Raw genomic sequence first — 18,741 nt, forward strand, 5'->3', positions numbered from 1 at the left:
TGTGTAGTTATCTCCAGTGTGCCAGTTAAGTTCTCCAATGAACTTAAACTATTTGTAGGTAATTCATTAGAATTTTAATAGAACCTCTGGGTGCATGGCATCTTAAAGATGAGATTGTAGTTGGAAGTTTCCAGGAAGGCCAATAGAACTGTAAGAGTTAGAGCTAACATTTAACCCAACTTGCCTGTATTATTTCAAAGAAGCAACTGAGACTCAGAAAAGTGAAAACCACTGGCTTTCTTGTCCTACCATCAGTTTGTGACAACGCTATGATAGCATGGAACTTAAGTCTTGACTCCCATCACCACGTTTTTCCATTTTATAAAATGACCATGGAGAGGCAGGGCTACTGTTCGAGGTCAGACTGAAGAGATGAGGGTGTTTTCCAGGCCTTTTCATTTTTGCTTAGAAAGGACACAAACTTGTTGTCTAAATCTATAGGGTGATTTCTAGAAACTGGAAGGATAAATTTAGGAAACGGGAATGGCCTATATATAGCAGGTATTAAGATTTTCCTTAATTTATAGCAGGTATTCAGATTTTCCTTAAAATATTTGGAAGACTAAAAATTTGGACTCAAAAAAAAAAAAAAGCTTGGACATAGTGAAAGTTTCTATTACATGGTGTTACTAAATGAAAGTAGTGTCTTGGTGACACTTGCCCTGACTTGTGTCCTTGTTGACGTAAGGATGGGCAGTTCCTCTAGCAGCTAAGATTGAATTCTAAATGCCTGCAGGGATTGAGTCACAGTGGCTTGGTTACAGCTCACGCAAACCAGAGAACCTAGGATTTGATTAACTCTGTGGTTTTTCTTCCAGAGATCTGGGTTTATCTCTGTTTTTAAAGAATGCCATATTTGTTCAGCATAGGATGAAGGTATGAGAAAACATTTTCTCTAAACCAGCCAAGGGCCCTTCCCCACCCAGATGAGCTGAGCTACATGAGTAGATATTTGACTCCTCCGTATGAGAGTTAAAGCCCTGCAACATTCCAGACTGAGCCTTTGGCACAAAGTTCAAGTGCAGAGGAAACAGATTAGGACAGGTGAGGGAGGGAAAGTGGTGTGTCTAGTTAATCAAGCTCTCCAAGCCTAAAGAATAAATTACATACAATTGCAAGTCCTGACCAACTCTGATCCTATTGATTAGGAGTTAATGATTTCTGTGCAGCATTTTCAAGAGTGGAGAGGGGTTATTTTTCCATTGGTTGGCTGCTTGAGAAGATGGGGTTCAGGTGCCCCAGAGGCATCTTTCCTCACATTCTCTTTGGCAGGGAAGTGGTCTGGAAGCTTCAGGCAGGAGTGTCTTCTGAGGAAGTTACAGCATACACAGTATCTCACCATAGCGAAGGCATGTACTGTGCTCTATTGCATTTGTACTGTACAATAGTCCTGTGAGGAGGATTGGGCAGGTGGTGTTAAACATCCTAATTTTAAAGAAGTAGACCTTAAGAGAATTCTGTTTTTGTATAATGCTAAAACATATTCTGTAACTAGCTTGGGCAGGTATGTTAATCTGTCAGGAAAATTCATATGGAATTCTAGTTATCCTCTCTTCCTACTCTCCCCTGACACCTGGATAGAAAACAGCTGAACACTTAATGTCTTTCGGGTTAGGGATAGTTTGGTCTGATAAAGCCTGAACATTTGACTTTTCTTGTGTAAATTTAAAAAGGTTTTCCACAGACCCAGGATCATATTCGAAACTAGCTCCTGGTTGGGGTAGAAAATTGCCTTGAATTTAGACCAGTGTGTGTGTTATTCCCAAAGCATTTTCATGTAAACTCTTATTTTTTTTTTTTCTCAGCTCCACTAGGGTGGGATAAGAGACAAGTTATCTTTTTATAGCTATAATGATTTATAAAAACTCTACTAAGTAATAGGCAAGAGGTGGTGGCACTCAAGAACAGAGAAGTTCAGGGGATTTTCAGGAAACGTAAGTGACCTCTGCCGAAAGGAGACTCATAATCTTCATTTGTGGTTTTAACTAAATTGGCACTTAAGGGCAATATAATTCAGCCCATTACTCTACACTCAGACCCCTTCTTCCCCATCTGACTTTCCCTGCAGTTGAGAACTTCCCAAGGTGTTTGTTTGGCCTCAGCCCTATGGGGAGTTAAGGACTTAGACTAGCCAGGGACAAGGCATTGTGTGTCACATGACCGAATCTTGAGTTACTTGTTATGTACAAAAGAAAAGGCTGAAGGAACCACAGGGAGGGATACATATTTGGAAACAGACCTGAGGTGGCAGTGCTTTTCCACCCTAATCTGTAGATCCTTGTTGAGAAAGGAATTTTGGGGATGATTGTATATACATGTAGTAGGGAAGGCCTTGGAGAAGGCAATGGCACCCCACTCCAGTACTCTTGCCTGGAAAATCCCATGGACGGAGGAGCCTGGTAGGCTGCAGTCCATGGGGTCTCGAAGAGTCAGACATGACTGAGCGACTTCACTTTCACATTTCACTTGCATGCACTGGAGAAGGAAATGGCAACCCACTCCAGTGTTCTTGCCTGGAGAATCCCAGGGATGGGGTCGCACAGAGTCGGACACGACTGAAGTGACTTAGCAGCAGCAGCAGCAGGGAAGGCCTTGCACCTGAAGTAGGGTTTGTTCTTTCTTTCTCTTTTTTCAAAGGACAAGCATGAGGCACAGTGTAAACAAGAAGATACTATTACTGTTGAGGATTACATTTCTTAGGTATTTGGCAGGTGACCCGAGCAGATGCTGGGGGAGGAAGATGAAGCAGGGCTGGCCAGGGGGAGAGGGAACAGTGATAACTAGACCTTGTAGGACCTCTGTCCCATAAACAGAGCCTCTCTTGGGATCGTCTTCCTTTTTGAGCCTTTTGACTCCTCAGAGTCTTGTGTCTTCCAGAGACTCCACGCCTTACCCATACAGCATTTGTGAATGAATAGATGTTGAATTTTCTGTCCCTGAAAATTTTCAGCTTTTCTAGCCCTTGCTCCCTCTCTTTTCATCTTACTTGCTTTTCTAAAATTAAAAAATGTGCTCCTAAAAGCAAGTTAAAATTTTCTATGTAGTTTACAAAGTTGAAAAAACACTTCTCATGACTCCCAGACCCTATCCTCACCCTTTAATCATTTTTATTAATCCAACAAACAATGAGTTTGAGTTTTATTGCTGTTTTTGGAAAAGGATTTTGGTGGTCTTCAAATCCTCTGCAACAGACATGCCATCACCTCTTGTGAAAGGTCCATCCCAGCACTGAGAAGGTTTGAGTCTGGTGTCTTATTAAGCCCATCATTATGTCTTGCTGCTCGTTGGGCGTTTTAAATTGAGTTCAGTCTTTTGGTGACAATGAGAGCCAAGATTGATCTTGTTTTACTTGTCCCTACTCATTAGCTTTCTTTCTGTTTGAATATTATGACTAAATGTTAGGGCTTCTGTGAGTGACCTCGTCCTGACTCCCTGCTTCTTACTCTGTTGCATGGACTTATGACTGATACATCAACATTCAAACTGGTTGAGGCAGACTGTATGGTGATGGTGACAGATATCATTATTAAGAGTAATAATACATCTCTCACATTTGTACAGCACTTTCCGCATGCAGAGTGTTTTTGTGCTCATTTATTTGTTTGATGGGCAGCTAGTTTGACAGGTGAAGATGCTTTGAGGTTGTGTCATGGTTAAGTTAAAGCTGATGTCAAAGCCGGTTGTCTCAGAATTGCCCTGACTTGAAAAGTCTGAAAGCAGAGCTGCTTGAACATTTTGGACATCAACCACAGCTATACCTGTTCCTTCTTTTCCTCTCTTCAGGGTGCTGCCCTCACCTACTTCATTGTTACAAGAATAAGAACAGCTAACGTTACTGCTTGCTTACTGTGTGTTAGGCACTGTGCCAAGCACATTACTTGTGTGGCTCCTCTCTTGTAGTCTTCACAGCACTCTGAGGTAAATGCCATTATTCTCTCTACTTTCCAGGTGAGAAAATTGAGGCTCAAGGGCATTGAATGACGTGCTCAGTGTGACAGAGTCCACCAGTGGAGCCAGCGTCCTCACTCAAGCACCCTTGTGCCACAGCACATATTCCTAAGCACTACGCCACACTGCTGTGTTCAGAACATATTAAATAACAATGTAAAGGAGTTGACTGAGAGAAGAAATGGGTTCTAATCCTGACCCTGCTGTTAAAAACTTGCCATGATCCTGACTAGTCACATTCCTTTGTTGGGCCTCAGACTCTCCAAGTATACGATGAAGTAGGCTGAGATAGATGATCTTGAAGGTTCTATAAGGCTCTAAAGGTCTGTGGTTTCCTTATATGGACACAGATGAGAGGCTGGGTTAGTGAAGGAAGTGATTTTTAAGCTTCTTTTCCTAATAGTAGTGACTGTCAAGTTCTTAACCTTGAGACTGTCACCTCAGTGCCCCCTGTACTTTGAAACATTCATCTCCCTGTCTCAGACACTCCCTCTAATCCCCTCAGACACTGATGCCAGGAAAGGTGTCAGAGCAGCGGTTCTCAAACTTGATTTTAAGGTATATGAAATGTGCCCTAGGCATCAGGCTTATTAAAAGCACTCCAGATGAGTATAGTGTCTTAGTGGAGACTTCAGTGCCCCCTGCCCAGTGGTTTCACCTACTAGTGCGGAAGGCAGCACTAGTCCCAGACTGCTCTGGTCCTCACATCAGTGGTGAATCTACTCTGTATAATTACTGAGCCAAAAAGCCAACATCTTTCTTGCTTCTGTCTTGGCCGTCTTGTATTGCTTCTTGGGCTTGGCCCTTGGCTAGCAGTATATCTTAACTCTCCGTCTACCTTCAGCCAAACTTATATTTTTGCCTATAGAAAATTTGTCTCTGGGATTTGATAGGTTGCCTGAAGGAAGCAGAGAGACCATCTCTACATTATCAGTGTGTTATATGATGAGACACTGTACAGTATCTTTTAAGGGTGGAGTTTCTTTGAAAATTAGTTGCATGATTATGAATTTGCTTTGAAAAATGAGCAGCGCAGGTAAGGGGCCCCATACCTTGATCCCTATCTCAGCTCTGTTGTGTTAACTTTATTTAACCTTCAGTTCAGTTCAGTCGCTCAGTCGTGTCCAACTCTTTGCGACCCCCTGGACTGCAGCACGCCAGGCTTCCCGGTTCATCACCAACTCCCGGAGCTCACTCAAACTTATGTCCATTAAGTTGGTGATGCCATCCATCCATCTCATCCTCTGTCGTTCCCTTCTCCTCCTGCCTTCAGTCTTTCCCAGCATCAGGGTCTTTTCCGACGAGTCAGTTCTTCAGTTCAACTAAAAATACCTCCATTGCCTAAGTTGACACTCTGTACATCCACCAGTCTAGCAGAGAAGCTGGATGTTTTTCTCTTAAGTGCCTGCAGCTTAGGCAGCAGAAGGTCCTGAGGAACATGCCTTTGTCCTCAGCCAAAGGCCCAGATAATGAGATCGGGTCAGGTATCGGTGGGCAACCCAAGACTTGGAGAGGGCCACATGGTGGGCCCAGTGTTGCATTCATCAGGACCCTAGAAGGGTCCATCCAGTAATTCATGGGATTTAGAGTATGTAGCTAATAAGGCCAGATCATGAGTTAATTTCCAAGTGGGTCTGTGATCTCTTTTAAAGATCTTTACTACTACTTTGCTACCTCATCTGTGCCTTCCTGAGAAGGTAAAGGGAAGTAAGCAGTATTTACTCAGTTCAACTCCTCAGACCTACCTGCAGACCAACAGGACCTGTTTAAGTAGTTCCTTATTAAATGGCAAGCCCATATAAGGCAAGGTACCATAATCAATATAAATAGGCCATTATTCAATATAATTTGTCAGTATCTGACATAAGTAAACTTTATTAGAGCTATAAACGAGAGTCCTGTTTATATTAGCAAACAGGGAGAAGACATAATATTCAGCATCTCTTTGATTTCTTAGAACTCAGACACCTGCCTTAGCCTAAACTTTCCCTGACTGAAAATGAAATTTAAATATTTATTTTTGACACTGGGCTCCAAGAGTATGCTAGATTAATAGAGAGATGTAAATTAATCCTCATAAGACCTCTGTGAATTGTGAGTATTTTATTCCCATTTTACAGCAGTAAATACTGAAACTCAAAGGATTTTAAATGACCCACCTTGGGTTACTCAGTGAGTAATAGAGTCTCAGTAGAGCCAAATTTCTCTGCTCGGAGTCCAAGACACTTTACATTATAATGTATGAAGTACAGTAGTTATAGATCAGTCCCTCCTCTGGTCTAGAGTGTTCTAACATCTGCAAGCAAAGAACATTTGGGCAGCTTGCTTTGCAGTTACCAGTAATGCATGTTGTATATTTTTATTGTTTGTGGACTCTGTTCTAGTTTGGTTTATTTCCCTTTCTGTTTGGTAAAGAACAAAGAACATGGCCTCTGGAATCAGAAATTCCTGAACTTGGATTTTGGCTTTACCTTTTATTAGCAGTATAATTTTAGTTCTTAAAAACGTTACCAAACTTGAGTTTTCTAATCTATAAAAATGGGGTAATATCTGCATCATTGGGTGATTATATTAATCTGTTGCTGCATAATAAGTTATCCCTAAAATCAGTGGCTTAAAACAACAAATACTACCTCACTGTTTCTGTGGGTCAGGAATTCTGGAGCAGGATAGTGGGGTGCTTCTGACTCAGGGTCTCTCAGGTTGTTGGCTGGGGCTGGAGGATCTGTTTCCTAGATGACTGCCTCAGTGACTGTGCAGAAGGCCTTAATTCCTCACTTTGTGGGCCTCTCCATGGCCTGTTTGAGTGTCTTCCTAGTATGGCAGCTAACCTCCCCCAGAGTGTGTGATTGGGAGAAAGAGAGAAACAGCATATGCATGCACAGAAAGCCACTTTGTATTTTGTAAACTAGTTTCCAAAGTTGTACACCTTTTTATATATATACATACATACAGAAAAAACATTTTATAAATATATGTATGTATAACATATGCTATATTTTATTCTTTAGAATCAGGTCACTAAGTCCAGCCCACACTCAAGGGGAGGGAAATTAGGCTCCACCTCTTGAAGGGAAGAATATCAAATAATTTGTGGATTATTTAAGAGGTAGCCTCTGTGCCCTAAGAGTCCCCTTCTTTGACCACTGCTGATGTGTTCTGAGAGTTCAGTTACCTTTCTTGCTGTTAGTCTGCCATCTAGCTCAGCTGGTGGGGCAAGAACAGGCTTTCTGATTGAGCAGCTCCCCTAAAGAACAGAGAGAAGTGACCTACTTCATTGACCCAAAGGCTGAAGTGATAGTTGTTATAATCATTCCTTATAAGGGTAAAGTGATGTAACCTGCGTTAATTTCCTGTCTGCCTAGTATACTAGTGATACTTCCACCAATCCAAGGGTGAATAATCAGGGCATTTTCTTTTGAGTACATTAGGAAGAGGGGATATTATTCCTAAGCTTCACTCAGTATTCTTTGCCGAGTTGAGAAAGCAGCAGTAGATCTAACCATGAAAACTTGTAGGCTTTACTATGTAAACATGGCCAACAAAGGGTGGGGGTGGGGCAGGGGGGGCACAATAAGTTCCTGTTGTCTCTGCATCTAATAGCCTTTTAGGCACCTTCCTGTCTGTAAATAGAAGCCTCCATAGAAACTGGAGTAGATGAATGAAAGGAGGGTGTGGTGTTTTCAACCTGAGCACCGAGGTAGGACTGAAAGACCAAAACCCAGGTCTTGGTCTTCAAGAGTAGTAGCTTTTTAGAGACTGTATAGCCATAAACGAACTCAGGTTTTAGTCTTCTAAGTGGTTCTTATGTATAATCTTGGGGATGAGTCTCCAAGGCAAAATCTGATGTTGCTGAATTCACAGCACTACTGGAATTAGTCAAGTAACTGAAAGTGAAAGTCACTCAATCGTGACCGACTCTTTGTGACCCCATGGACTGTTGAGTCCATGGAATTCTCCAGGCCAAACTACGGAGTGGGTAGCCTATCCTTTCTCCAGTGACTCTTCCTGACCCAGGAATCAAATTGGGGTCTGCTGCATTGCAGGCGGATTGTTTATCAACTGACCTAACAGGGAAGCACTTAAATGGGCCAGAGTGAATAGAGTTGAGTATTCCCTGTGGGGCAAAGGAGAATGAAAGTGGGAAAAAAAACATCACATGTAAGCCGATTTCTGAAAGTTATATCACAACCATTTCCCTGAGCTCTGGACTTGATATTCAACTGCCTACTTGACAACTTCACTTGGATGTTAAATTAAGTCCTAAACTTAACATTTCCTAAACTTTGAACTCCTGGTTTTTTATTACCATCATTGCTTTATCCCTAAGCAAAACAAAATAAAACAAACCAACAACAAAAAAAATAGCCATGCTAATTCTTCTTCAGTCTTCCTCATCTCAGTAACTGGCAATTCCATTCTTGAAGTTACTCAGACCAGAAACCTTGGGGTCATGCTTGGCTCCTTTTTCTCTCACGTTCTACCTTCAGTCCATTAACAAATATATTAACCTATAAAATATCCAGAATTCCTCACTTTTACTGCTGCTGCCCTCATCCAAACCTCCCCCTCCCCCTTTCTGGATTGTTCTCAGAACCTCCTAATTGATCTTACTTCCACTATTCTCTCTCTACAATTGTTGTCCACATAGTAGCCAGAGGGAGCCTGTTAAAACATACAGATAATTTCATAGCTACGCTTAGTATTCACCAGTGGCTTCCCAGCTGACTTAGAGTAAATGCCAAAGCAGTTGTCGGACAATGTATGTCCTACAAAATCCTATCATGTCTAGGCTCCATTCTCTGATTTAATCTCTTACCATCATACCCTTGGTTACTGTTTCAGCCAAATTCCTCCATGCTGTTCGTTACACATAACAAGCACATTTCTGCCCCAAAGCTTTTGCCTTTCCCTCTACTTGGAGTGTTCCTCCTGCAGATACATGTGGCTTACTCTTTTATTTTCTTCATGACTGTGCTAAAATTCACTTTATCAGAAAGGCCTTCTCCTGCCACTCTGTGACGAATTTGGCACATGATGAGTGCTCAACAAATGTTTGTCCAGTGAATGAAACGTACTAGAGGTACAGTGTGGTAGCTCTTCTGCTTGTTGTGTCTCCCTGCTCCCCCGTGATGGCGTGTTAGTATGCTGTGGAGCTTGCTCCTTGGAGTGCTTAAGTGGTTCTTAATATTTACTGACTGCAGAAAGCTCTGAGGAAGAGTGACCAGGTTAAACATTGGGCCTGAGAGGTGATTGATCCACTGTGGGAGAAATTTGGCATGTGGAGAACTTGAGCCAGCCTGACTCATTCCCTTCTGTAGTGAGGAGTTGTGGCTGGGAAAACAAAAAGACATTTCCTTTATAATATCCTATCTGGAAAGCACCTCACACTGAGTGCTAATGACCAGGTTTTCATTTGGCAGGTTGTAGAGGTGGCTTGGGGCCTTGATCATTCTTTTCCTATCCAGGTGCCTCAGGAGGTGGTCTTAGGAAGCACAGTGTGAGGAGCAGGACATGGGATTATTTTTAAGCCAAGAAAAACCAAGCCAATCAGAAGGAAAACATGGGATTCAGCCCATGGTATAATTATACAGGCTTTTACAGTCTCAAAATGACATTTATCTGTCTATGTAAGACACTGCATATAGGCAGGGGCTAGAAATAACTCCATCTGATGATGGGTATAAAATTCAAGCATAGAATAATTAAATAACTCACAAAACTGGAATTTGGACCAGGCCTGTTGATTCTCTTTCCCATTTTGGCCAACAAAGCGATGTCTGGCCTACTTTGAGTTTTATTGCTTTCAGATTAGTAGAACTGATGTGGTAAGGTGGAAGTTTATAGTTAAGATAAAAGAAGGCCAAATTCAAAGAATTAGCTCTCATCTCAGGCTTCTTGGGTCCTTGAACTTTATCTAATATTTAAACCACATATGCTGCTTACTTTTTCCTAAATGATCATGAAAAGCAGAGACCAACAGCTTCCAGCATGTCTAGAAATTTCCTGAAGATTTGGTTCATTGAGATAACTGCAAATCAGGTGTATAAATCAGATTCTTAAGTCATTAAAACAACCGTGTGAGACACTGGTTGAATTTCCTGTTCATTTCTTTCTTCTCTTGTGAAGACTGGTTTGCTGGATTCCCTATTTTCTGGGAGAACCTTGGCTATTGATATTCCTTGGGTAGCTTCTCCAAGCATTTATTATTCATTGTTTTTATATACCTTACAATAGGACTTGATTTTAGGTGTTTGATCTCAGGGCTCTCTCATTTCCTTAACATAATATATGGCATTTGATATAATACATAATTACTGCTAATGCAGGTGTTGTGAGAAAAAAACCGTGACTGGCAGAGAAGATAATAGCTTCTGTTTACATTTCTTTAAAGGATGGCTTAATTTATACAGTTGCACCTCTGTTGTCTTCCAGTAGGTTGTAGAACCACCCATATTATTAGTAGAGCTTCACATATAGTAATCCTGGTGCCTGCTTTGGTGGGTGGGAGGTTAGGGCATGGGATTGGTTCCATTGCTCTGTTCTGACCTGAAATGCATGTTATCAAAGCTGAATATGAGGGTGGGTCTAAAGACTGACTAAGAAGCAGGGCTCTGAGCCAGTAGCTGGGGCCTTGTATCCTGTTCAGCATAGGCTCCCATGGTAACGGTATTCAACACTTTCTCACAGCTGCTCCTGACATCACTGGCCACAAACGGAGTGAGAACAAGAATGAAGGGCAGGATGCCATGATGTACTGCAAGTCAGTTGGCTACCCCCACCCAGAGTGGACATGGCACAAGAAGGAGAATGGTATGCTCGTGGTGAGTAGGAGGCAGCCCTGGCCCTCTGTGTGTGGGTGTCTGTGGTTGCTGGAGTTCTCCTGGGGCGCTCCAGACATCAGGACAAGTCTCTGCAACCTGCCATCCTAGCTGCCATGGCTTGGGTCACCCTTTCTGGGGTCATGGTTATACCATGAATTTGAAGGGCACTGATAGTCTCTGCTCAGCATGGAATCCCTACATATGAATTTATTAAAACTGTCTGGTAAAAGGCTTGGCTGTTTGCCTTCAAGATAAGACACCCAAGAAGAGCTAACCCCAGTCTTAAAATTTTACTATTATTCCAATCCATTTATCCTAGAGAAAATATTGTTCTTGAAGTGGTCTTCATGTATTTTTCTCGTTTTTTAGGGAAGGCAAGGCAGTAAGAGCAGTTAATAGTATTATATATTCCTGAAACATATTAAATTACTGATTAGGAATTGAGACAATCTAAGGAGGCCCACTGGCAGCCTTAGGCATTGGAAATCTGGCAGTATCTGCTCCAGAAAAGTTCAAAGAAAACATCTTTTCCAATCTGTGGGATGACTCCTGATGGTATTGGGAGAGTCAAAACTTTAGACTCTTGATTAATGCTTGACCAATCTCCTATTCTCTCAGATGGGATGTCATACATTACTCTCCAGGCTTTGTATGCCTAGAACTATACTTTTCAGGCATCCTCTTTGATTGTCAGTCTTTAGAATCAGAAGGGACCCTAGAGATCATGTAATCCAGGTTCTTATAGAAAGGTTATAAATATTAACCAAGGTAAATTGGTGGCGGACCACAAACGTTTCTTGCATATGATAGTACTTTAAAAATACCCTTTGAAACTATAAGCAAGGTGAAAAGACAGCCCTCAGAATGGGAGAAAATAGGAAATGAAACAACTAATAAAGGGTTAATCTCCAAAATATACATGGCAGCTTATGCAGCTCAGTATCAGAAAAACAACCCAATCAAAAAGTGGGAGGAAGAACTAAACAGACATTTCTCTAAAGAAGACATAAAGATGGCTAAAGAACACATGAAAAAGTGCTCAACCTCATACTAGAGAAATGCAAATCAAAACTACACTGAGGTATCATCTCACACTGGTCAGAATGGCCATCATCAAAAAAGTCTACAGGCAGTAAATGCTGGAGAGGGTATGGACAAAAGAGAACCCTCTTGCACTGTTCATGGGGATGCAAACTGATACAGCCACTATGGAAAACAGCATGGAGATTCCTTAAAAAACTAGGAATAAAACTGTCATATTACCTAGCAATCCCACTACTGGGCATGTACCCTCAGGAAACAGTAATTGAAAAAGACACATGTACCCCAGTGTTCATTGCAGCATTATTTACAATAGCTAAGACATGGAAGCAACTTAGATGTCCATCAACAGATGAATGGATAAAGAAACTGTGGTACATATACACAATGGAATATTACTCAGCTATAAAAAGGAATACGCTTGAATCAGTTCTAATGAGGTGGATGAACCTAGAGCCTATTATACAGAGTGAAGTCAGTCAGAAAGAGAAAGACAAATATCATATATTAACATGTATATATGGAATCTAGAAAGATGATACTGATGATCCTATTGCAGGACAGCAGTGGAGACACAGACATAAAGAACAGACTTATGGTCACAGAGGGGGAGGGAGAGGATGGGATGACTTGAGAGAGTAGTATTGAAATATATACATTATGTAAAATAGATAGCCAGTGGGAATTCGCTGTATGATGCAGGAAATCCAAAGGCTGGTGCTCTGTGACAGCCTAGAGGGGGTAGGATGCAGAGGAAGGTGGGAGGATGGCTTAAGAAGGAGGGGACATGTGTACACCAGTGACTAATTCATGTTGATGTATGGCAGAAACCATCACAATATTGTAAAGTAACTATCCTCCAATTGAAAATAAAATAAAATTTTAAAAACCCTTTGAAGGCTTGTGGACCAAAGATCATAAGTGAGAAATGTGGAATTAGTGAATGAGTAGAGCAGGAGTTAGAGGAGTTGGCAGCTTTTCAAATCCTAGGGTTGAAGTTTTCACAGAATAACTCTAATTTTGAAGGCTATGAATATCTCATTTTAGCCAAACCCATACTTAAATGCAGACATGATTTATGCTATAGCTAGACATCATTCTGGAGATTATATTTACCTTTCTTCTCTACGGTTTCTGATTATCCTTCAGTTGCTGCATGTGAACTGACACAGAGTCAGATTTTTCCCCTGCTAGTATCCCAGGAGATCAGAGCTGCAAACCTGTTCCAGCTCCACCCAAACCCCTGGTCATACTCTCACCCCTGTCTTCCCACACATGCCTGGAGCATTCCTGTCTTGCTTGGTCAGCTCTCCTCTCCCACAGTCTAGTTCAAATGTTAGCTCTTCTCCAAGTTTCCGTGACTCTTCCTAGCAGTGTCCACTCAGTGCAGTGTGGCTCTATACATGCCCTCTGTTGGCGCTTCTTGCACGTTCCTGGAACCATCTCTTTGGAGGTCTGGTTCCCTCTGGAGGTCATTTTTGTGTCATGCTCTCCCTTTCTCACCTTCCTCTTAGGTTGGATATAAAACATGTAGCATATATTAGTAAATATCTCTTAACTAAACTTTCCTTTAACCTTGTAATTCTGAAAGGAAGTGGAAGTTATGAATTTCCTCCATTCTGACTAGGAGCAAGTTCTTAGCATTGTTTCTAGGGGAAGTTTAGGGAAACTTTCCAGAATTCACCAAGTGTGAGGTAGATGTGCTGAATCTGAAGTCATCAAATAGGCCTGATGTTACCAGATACATACCTGACCATGGAGCTCACACCCTTTCTCCATCCTCTTTCTGGTTACGGAGTTCTTTCCTGGTGTTTGGAGCAACATCTTCTAGATTAAGTCATCTTTTCTGGGTCTGCAGGGAAGGATGTCCCTTCACTTCATTAAAGTTGGAGAAGTCCTCATTCTGCTGGAAGCTTATTGATTGGTTGTTGTTGAGATTGAAGGGAAGTCAGTGATCAAGTGTTCAAAGTTGCTTGGACAAAAATGACACTAGACACTGCTTCCTGATCCAGTTCAGTGTTTTGCTTAGGATGGAGAAAAGTGTCACCCTGTGTTGGGCACTAATTCACCTACTCTGATCTTTGTGTGTTCTCACTTTTTTGCTCCTGAGTAGGATATTGTCAATACCTCTGGCCGCTTCATCATCATCAAGAGGGAAAATTACACTGAGCTGAGCATCACGAACCTGCAGATCACAGAAGACCCTGGCGAGTATGAATGTAATGCTACCAACTCCATTGGCTCTTCCTCCATGGTCACCATCCTCAGGGTACGGAGCCACCTGGCCCCACTCTGGCCTTTCTTGGGAATTCTGGCAGAAATCATCATACTTGTGGTGATCATTGTTGTATATGAAAAGAGGAAGAGGCCAGATGAAGTTCCTGACGGTAAGAGCATCCCTACAAAATAGCTGTAATGTTGGGGCTGGTTCCTTGGGGGTGGTTTCCAAGCACCCAAAGAGGACTATAAGGATGTTGGGATTCAGTCCCAAAAGGAGAGAAGGAAAAATTCTTATACTGGTTCCTCATCCCCTACCCCTAAGATTAGCCACTTCGAGCTATAATTGTTAGCTCTGTCCTTCCATGTGGGTGTTCTCAAACCCCAGTCCCTTCTGCCCTTCAGGCCCCTTGTGGGGAATGGGCAGTTGTCAGTCTCTTTGTTCAGCTCTGTCCTCCTCCAATACAGATCATCAGGCAGATTGAGCTTGAGGAGAATCCAAGTCAAGCCTAGAAGCCACCCCAAGATCGCAGGCCACCTGGCCTTTTCAGGCAGATTTAAGGTATCTGATTGGTTGTCACATGGTTGCCTGGTGTAGCCCCTATAGGTAACTGCACCAGTCCAGTCAAACTGTTCTTGGGATAAGCCATGGGAACAGGCCACCCTTTGGTTCCCTTGGTTGGCCTCTTCAGAAGGTTTTCAAGGTTCCTGGTTAAGCAGGCCCCTGCCATTTGGCTTTTTGTCTGTCTCACAAAGAATGGTGGAGAGCATCTGACGCATCACCACCCCCAGTTAAAACAAATAGCTAAGCAGTACTGCCTGGCGTCCCAGCCTGAGCAGGACTCTCAGACTGGCCCAGGGTCAGAGAAGGAAGTGAATAAGAGCAGCAGAACGACAGCCAATTGTTAGGCATTGGAAAGAACAAGAATCTTAGATTGATAGACATACCTAGAGTCAGAAAAGGTTCTGGAAGTTTCTGTGTTTTTGTTATGGATGTTTCATTTCTAACTCTCTGATTGTAATTGGCGGGGGAGACTGCTGATTGAGACTCGCACCCATGGTACTTTAGATTCCTAACTAGCTCCCCGAGCTCCATCCTCCAGCCCTATAATATTGTCAGCAAAAACAAATAATTGACCAGCCAGCCATGATCACCCTTTGCCTGTCACTGATTGGACTGGAAGAGTGTGCCCCTAGGCTCAGCGGGGGCCAGCTCTGGGTGACAGGGAGGATGTCAACTCCAGTCTGGCCGTTCTGGGCCCATGCTTGTGTACTGGAGTGCTGTGCCCTGCCCCAGAGAGCGGTCTGTGTTCTTGTGGCTGGCCAGCGGGATGCGCTGCCTGCCATGTGTGTCAGTGGAGAATGCTCAGGGACATCTGGTGCTCCCTTAGAAGGAGTGCGGCCCTGAGGGCATGCCAGTGGCTTCAGATTCTCTGGAAGGACGTGTTTGAGGGCAGCAGCCACCTCCCCTTCTTTTCCTCTTTTCTCAGCAGCTCCTCAGTCTCTTTGCTTGCACTTGGTAGAGGGAGGATTGTAGTGAGGTTGGTGACAAGGTGTTTTGTTGAAACTAACAATGTATTTGGACATCCATCCAAGGGTACGTTGAGCAATGAACTAGATGGAGGAACGGGATGGACACAGCTGGAAGCAGACGGGCCTGTGCAAATTCCTGGGCTTGTTCTGTGCGACTCAGCGTTTCCTGGGATTTTTTACTTTCCTTCTCTTGGGTCCACAGAACTGCTATTCTATGAAGTAAAACTGCTTTCTTAGGCTTATCATGTATGAGTAATGCTTGTTTCTCAAAATTTCTCTTTCTTAGTACAAATTAGGACTTCCAAAGCAGAGTACCTATGTTTAGATCTGAGAGTAAAGGGGAAGAGTTGCCTGCCAGTGTGTTTTCAGTGTTGGCTTACTAGGAGTGGTTTTCTCTCACTCCTGAAAAGAGCTTTTTCATTCCCTCTGAATGGTTTTGCTTTGTTAAATATCACCTTTCTTGGCTTCTGTTTTGGAAAGGTTGAGATGCAAAAAGTCAGTAGAAAAAGGTAAAAATGAGCTTCAAAACTTTATTTTTTAACTTTTAAGACAAGGCTGGCTGCTCCTCTGTTGGCAGAGTGACACATTGGCTTAGCCTGTCCCTGTCAGAGATTCTAGTGGTTTTTGCAGGAAGCCATTTCACTTACCAGGTTGCTGTCCCAGTATGTATGGAAGACCTCAGTGCTAACATGAGGAATGGTTAGTATTGATTCTGACAACTGCAAGCACCTGTCCAAGGTAGCAGCTATCTTTTTTTTAAGAGCTCTATGGCTGTTGAACACAAATGGGGACGAGTTTCTAATAAGAGACATCTGTGGCCAGCAAAACTCATGAACAGCTTCCTAAGGGGAAAGTACTTCTTTTAAGATAAATTATTATGGAGAGTGAGTGAATCCTGTATAAAAGAGGACTGCAGGGTAAGTGCAAAGTAAAACCGTCTTGCTCTAGTGTCTTAGAAAAATGCTGTAATGCAAGCAGCTTTTACTTTGTTGTTGTTGTTGTTGTTGAACTGGTGTGAAAAATCTGGGATACTGGGATTATTGCAGAGTTTGCCTGCTCTCCATTCCCCTCCTGACGGCCAGCACAGTCCAGGCTCCATTCTCTGTCATCCCCTTGCCCTTGCTTGAACATTTCCATCCCATAGTTTTCTCCTTTGTCTTCCTCCTTTTCTCAGACTCCTCCCTATTCCTGCCCTCCCCTTTTTTCTTTTCTTCTGGAAGTAATTTTTTAAAAAAAGTTCCTCCATGAGTTTTCCTTATGCTGTGTCTTTTTCTTCTTTAGCCAGTTTCCCCTCAACTCCTGTGCAATTCACAAGAGCAAACTCACCTTATGTGCTTTCCTCCCATCTGCCCTGCCTCAGATTTACATACAGATATATGCATACACTCCTTTTGGGAATGAATGAAGAGGTACATTATACCTGATACAGATTTGGAATTTTAGAGGTGATAAATTTTTTACCTATCAAATGACCGTTCATAGCTCTGTGTTGACTTATTTATACCATTGTGAAAATTGTTTCTTTTTTTTAAAGAGGCCTGACATGCTTTTTCTCTGCCAGTGGGTATACTATTATCAAAATACAGCAATAATGTATTTCTAACTCAACCTTTTTTATATGAAAAAAGTTTATATAAAAGTCATATATAAAGTTTGGGCAGTTTGTGAGTTTTTGGTAACTCACCACTATATTAGAAAAGAACTAAGGGAATAATACAAAAGTATAAAAACACACAAATTTCAACTTACATAGTTCAGCCTCTGTTTCACTAGAAAAGCAAATACTGCTTTAGATTTCTCACGTAGAAAATAGTTAGGGTTAAGGTTTAGCTGCTTTTTAGGTAAAGAAAAAGGCCCATGACTTTTTGTTTACTAGAAAAAGTAGAGTATTTTTAGGACATTTTGTAAGTGAAACTTATATCTAAATCCCTTAGGTCCCTATTACGGTGTCTTTGAGGATTATCTGCTTGTCACCTTTTGCTGTCAGCATTTTTAGTAACAGATGAATCATGGAGCCAAGTGGGGGCTTTGTTTTTTTTTTTTTACTCACCTCCTGACTACATTCTTTGAAAATGTTAAATGCTATTTCTCTAAAAAGACTAGATACAACTAGCATCCCTCTAGTCTTCCATCCACCTTACTGCTGGACACATGTTTGGAGCACACCTTTTGTGTTGGTTCCCTGCTGACTGAACCCAGAGAGTGATTAGAGTATGCTTTCAGATCTCTCCCCAGTACCCTGAGGAGATGGGGAATGAGCCTGCTCAGTTGTTGGGGCCTTCCGTTCTATTGCATATTTTACTGACCTTGAATGAAAACAGAAGCTGATTTAAGAAAAGTGCTGGCATCAAAGAGTTTTCTACATTCACCATTAGGGAGATAACCTTTATAAGCAAGTATAGGCACTTTTCCTTTAAGATACTGGTAGAAAAGATATTTGCAGTTTTGTGGGAACCATTTTTAGTGGCTGTGATGTATCCAAACTCTTTTTGACACTTCAGAATTAAGAGCTAGTCTAATGTGCCAAAATCAATTAGATGATCAAAACATTGGTAGCATATGAAGCTTTACAAAGGCCAGGAATGTTGGGAAAGAAATATGAATTTTAAAAATGATGCACGAAACACATGTATTGTCTCTTAACCAGGGGTCATCTGAGCCAGTAACAAGCTACCTTATGAAGAAAATATAATAGAACTGAACAAGGAAGCAAATTGGAAGTAATTGTTAATCTTTCTTGGATTTTGTGCTACTCTGCTGAGATCTGGCAAAATTTAAGTGGTTTTAGAAACCATAAAAACTCATCCTCAGTGAGATGAGGCAGTGAAAAAGGAGCTTTGACCAGTCAACTCATTTTGACATTAAAGCCATCTTTTTTGAGGTGGTGGTATATCAAGTAAGCTGCTATTTACTAGGCATTGCAGAGCACCCTTCCAGATTCTGGGTCAATGTAGGGGAAGGGGAGTGAGGGTTCTAGTGCATTCGATTGGGTAGACAACATTCAGCTGAATCAGTGTTTGCAACAGCCCCACCAGGAACTTCACTCAAAGATGGATTCCAGAAGCATCTTGTTTCCATTATTCCCCAGCCCTCCTCTTCTCCTCTAGTCAGTGGCTGTGAGTAATACCCAGCTGGAGAGAATAGTCATTGTTTAAGTGGCTGTCTTTTGGCCTGAGGG

General features: G+C 42.1%; 1 protein-coding gene across 1 annotated transcript in view; it reads left to right on the forward strand.

Moving 5' to 3' along the window:
• The window catches only part of NPTN (neuroplastin), a 64,101-nt gene that overhangs the window by 40,445 nt on the left and 4,915 nt on the right, over window positions 1-18,741 (forward strand). The window contains exons 4-5 of the mRNA XM_061158320.1: window positions 10,639-10,772; window positions 13,927-14,200. Of these exons, the coding sequence (XP_061014303.1) occupies window positions 10,639-10,772; window positions 13,927-14,200 (408 nt within the window). The remainder of the gene's footprint in view (window positions 1-10,638; window positions 10,773-13,926; window positions 14,201-18,741) is intronic.

Source organism: Dama dama, chromosome 12 (assembly GCF_033118175.1).
Source record: "Dama dama isolate Ldn47 chromosome 12, ASM3311817v1, whole genome shotgun sequence".
NCBI classification, from domain to species: domain Eukaryota; kingdom Metazoa; phylum Chordata; class Mammalia; order Artiodactyla; family Cervidae; genus Dama; species Dama dama.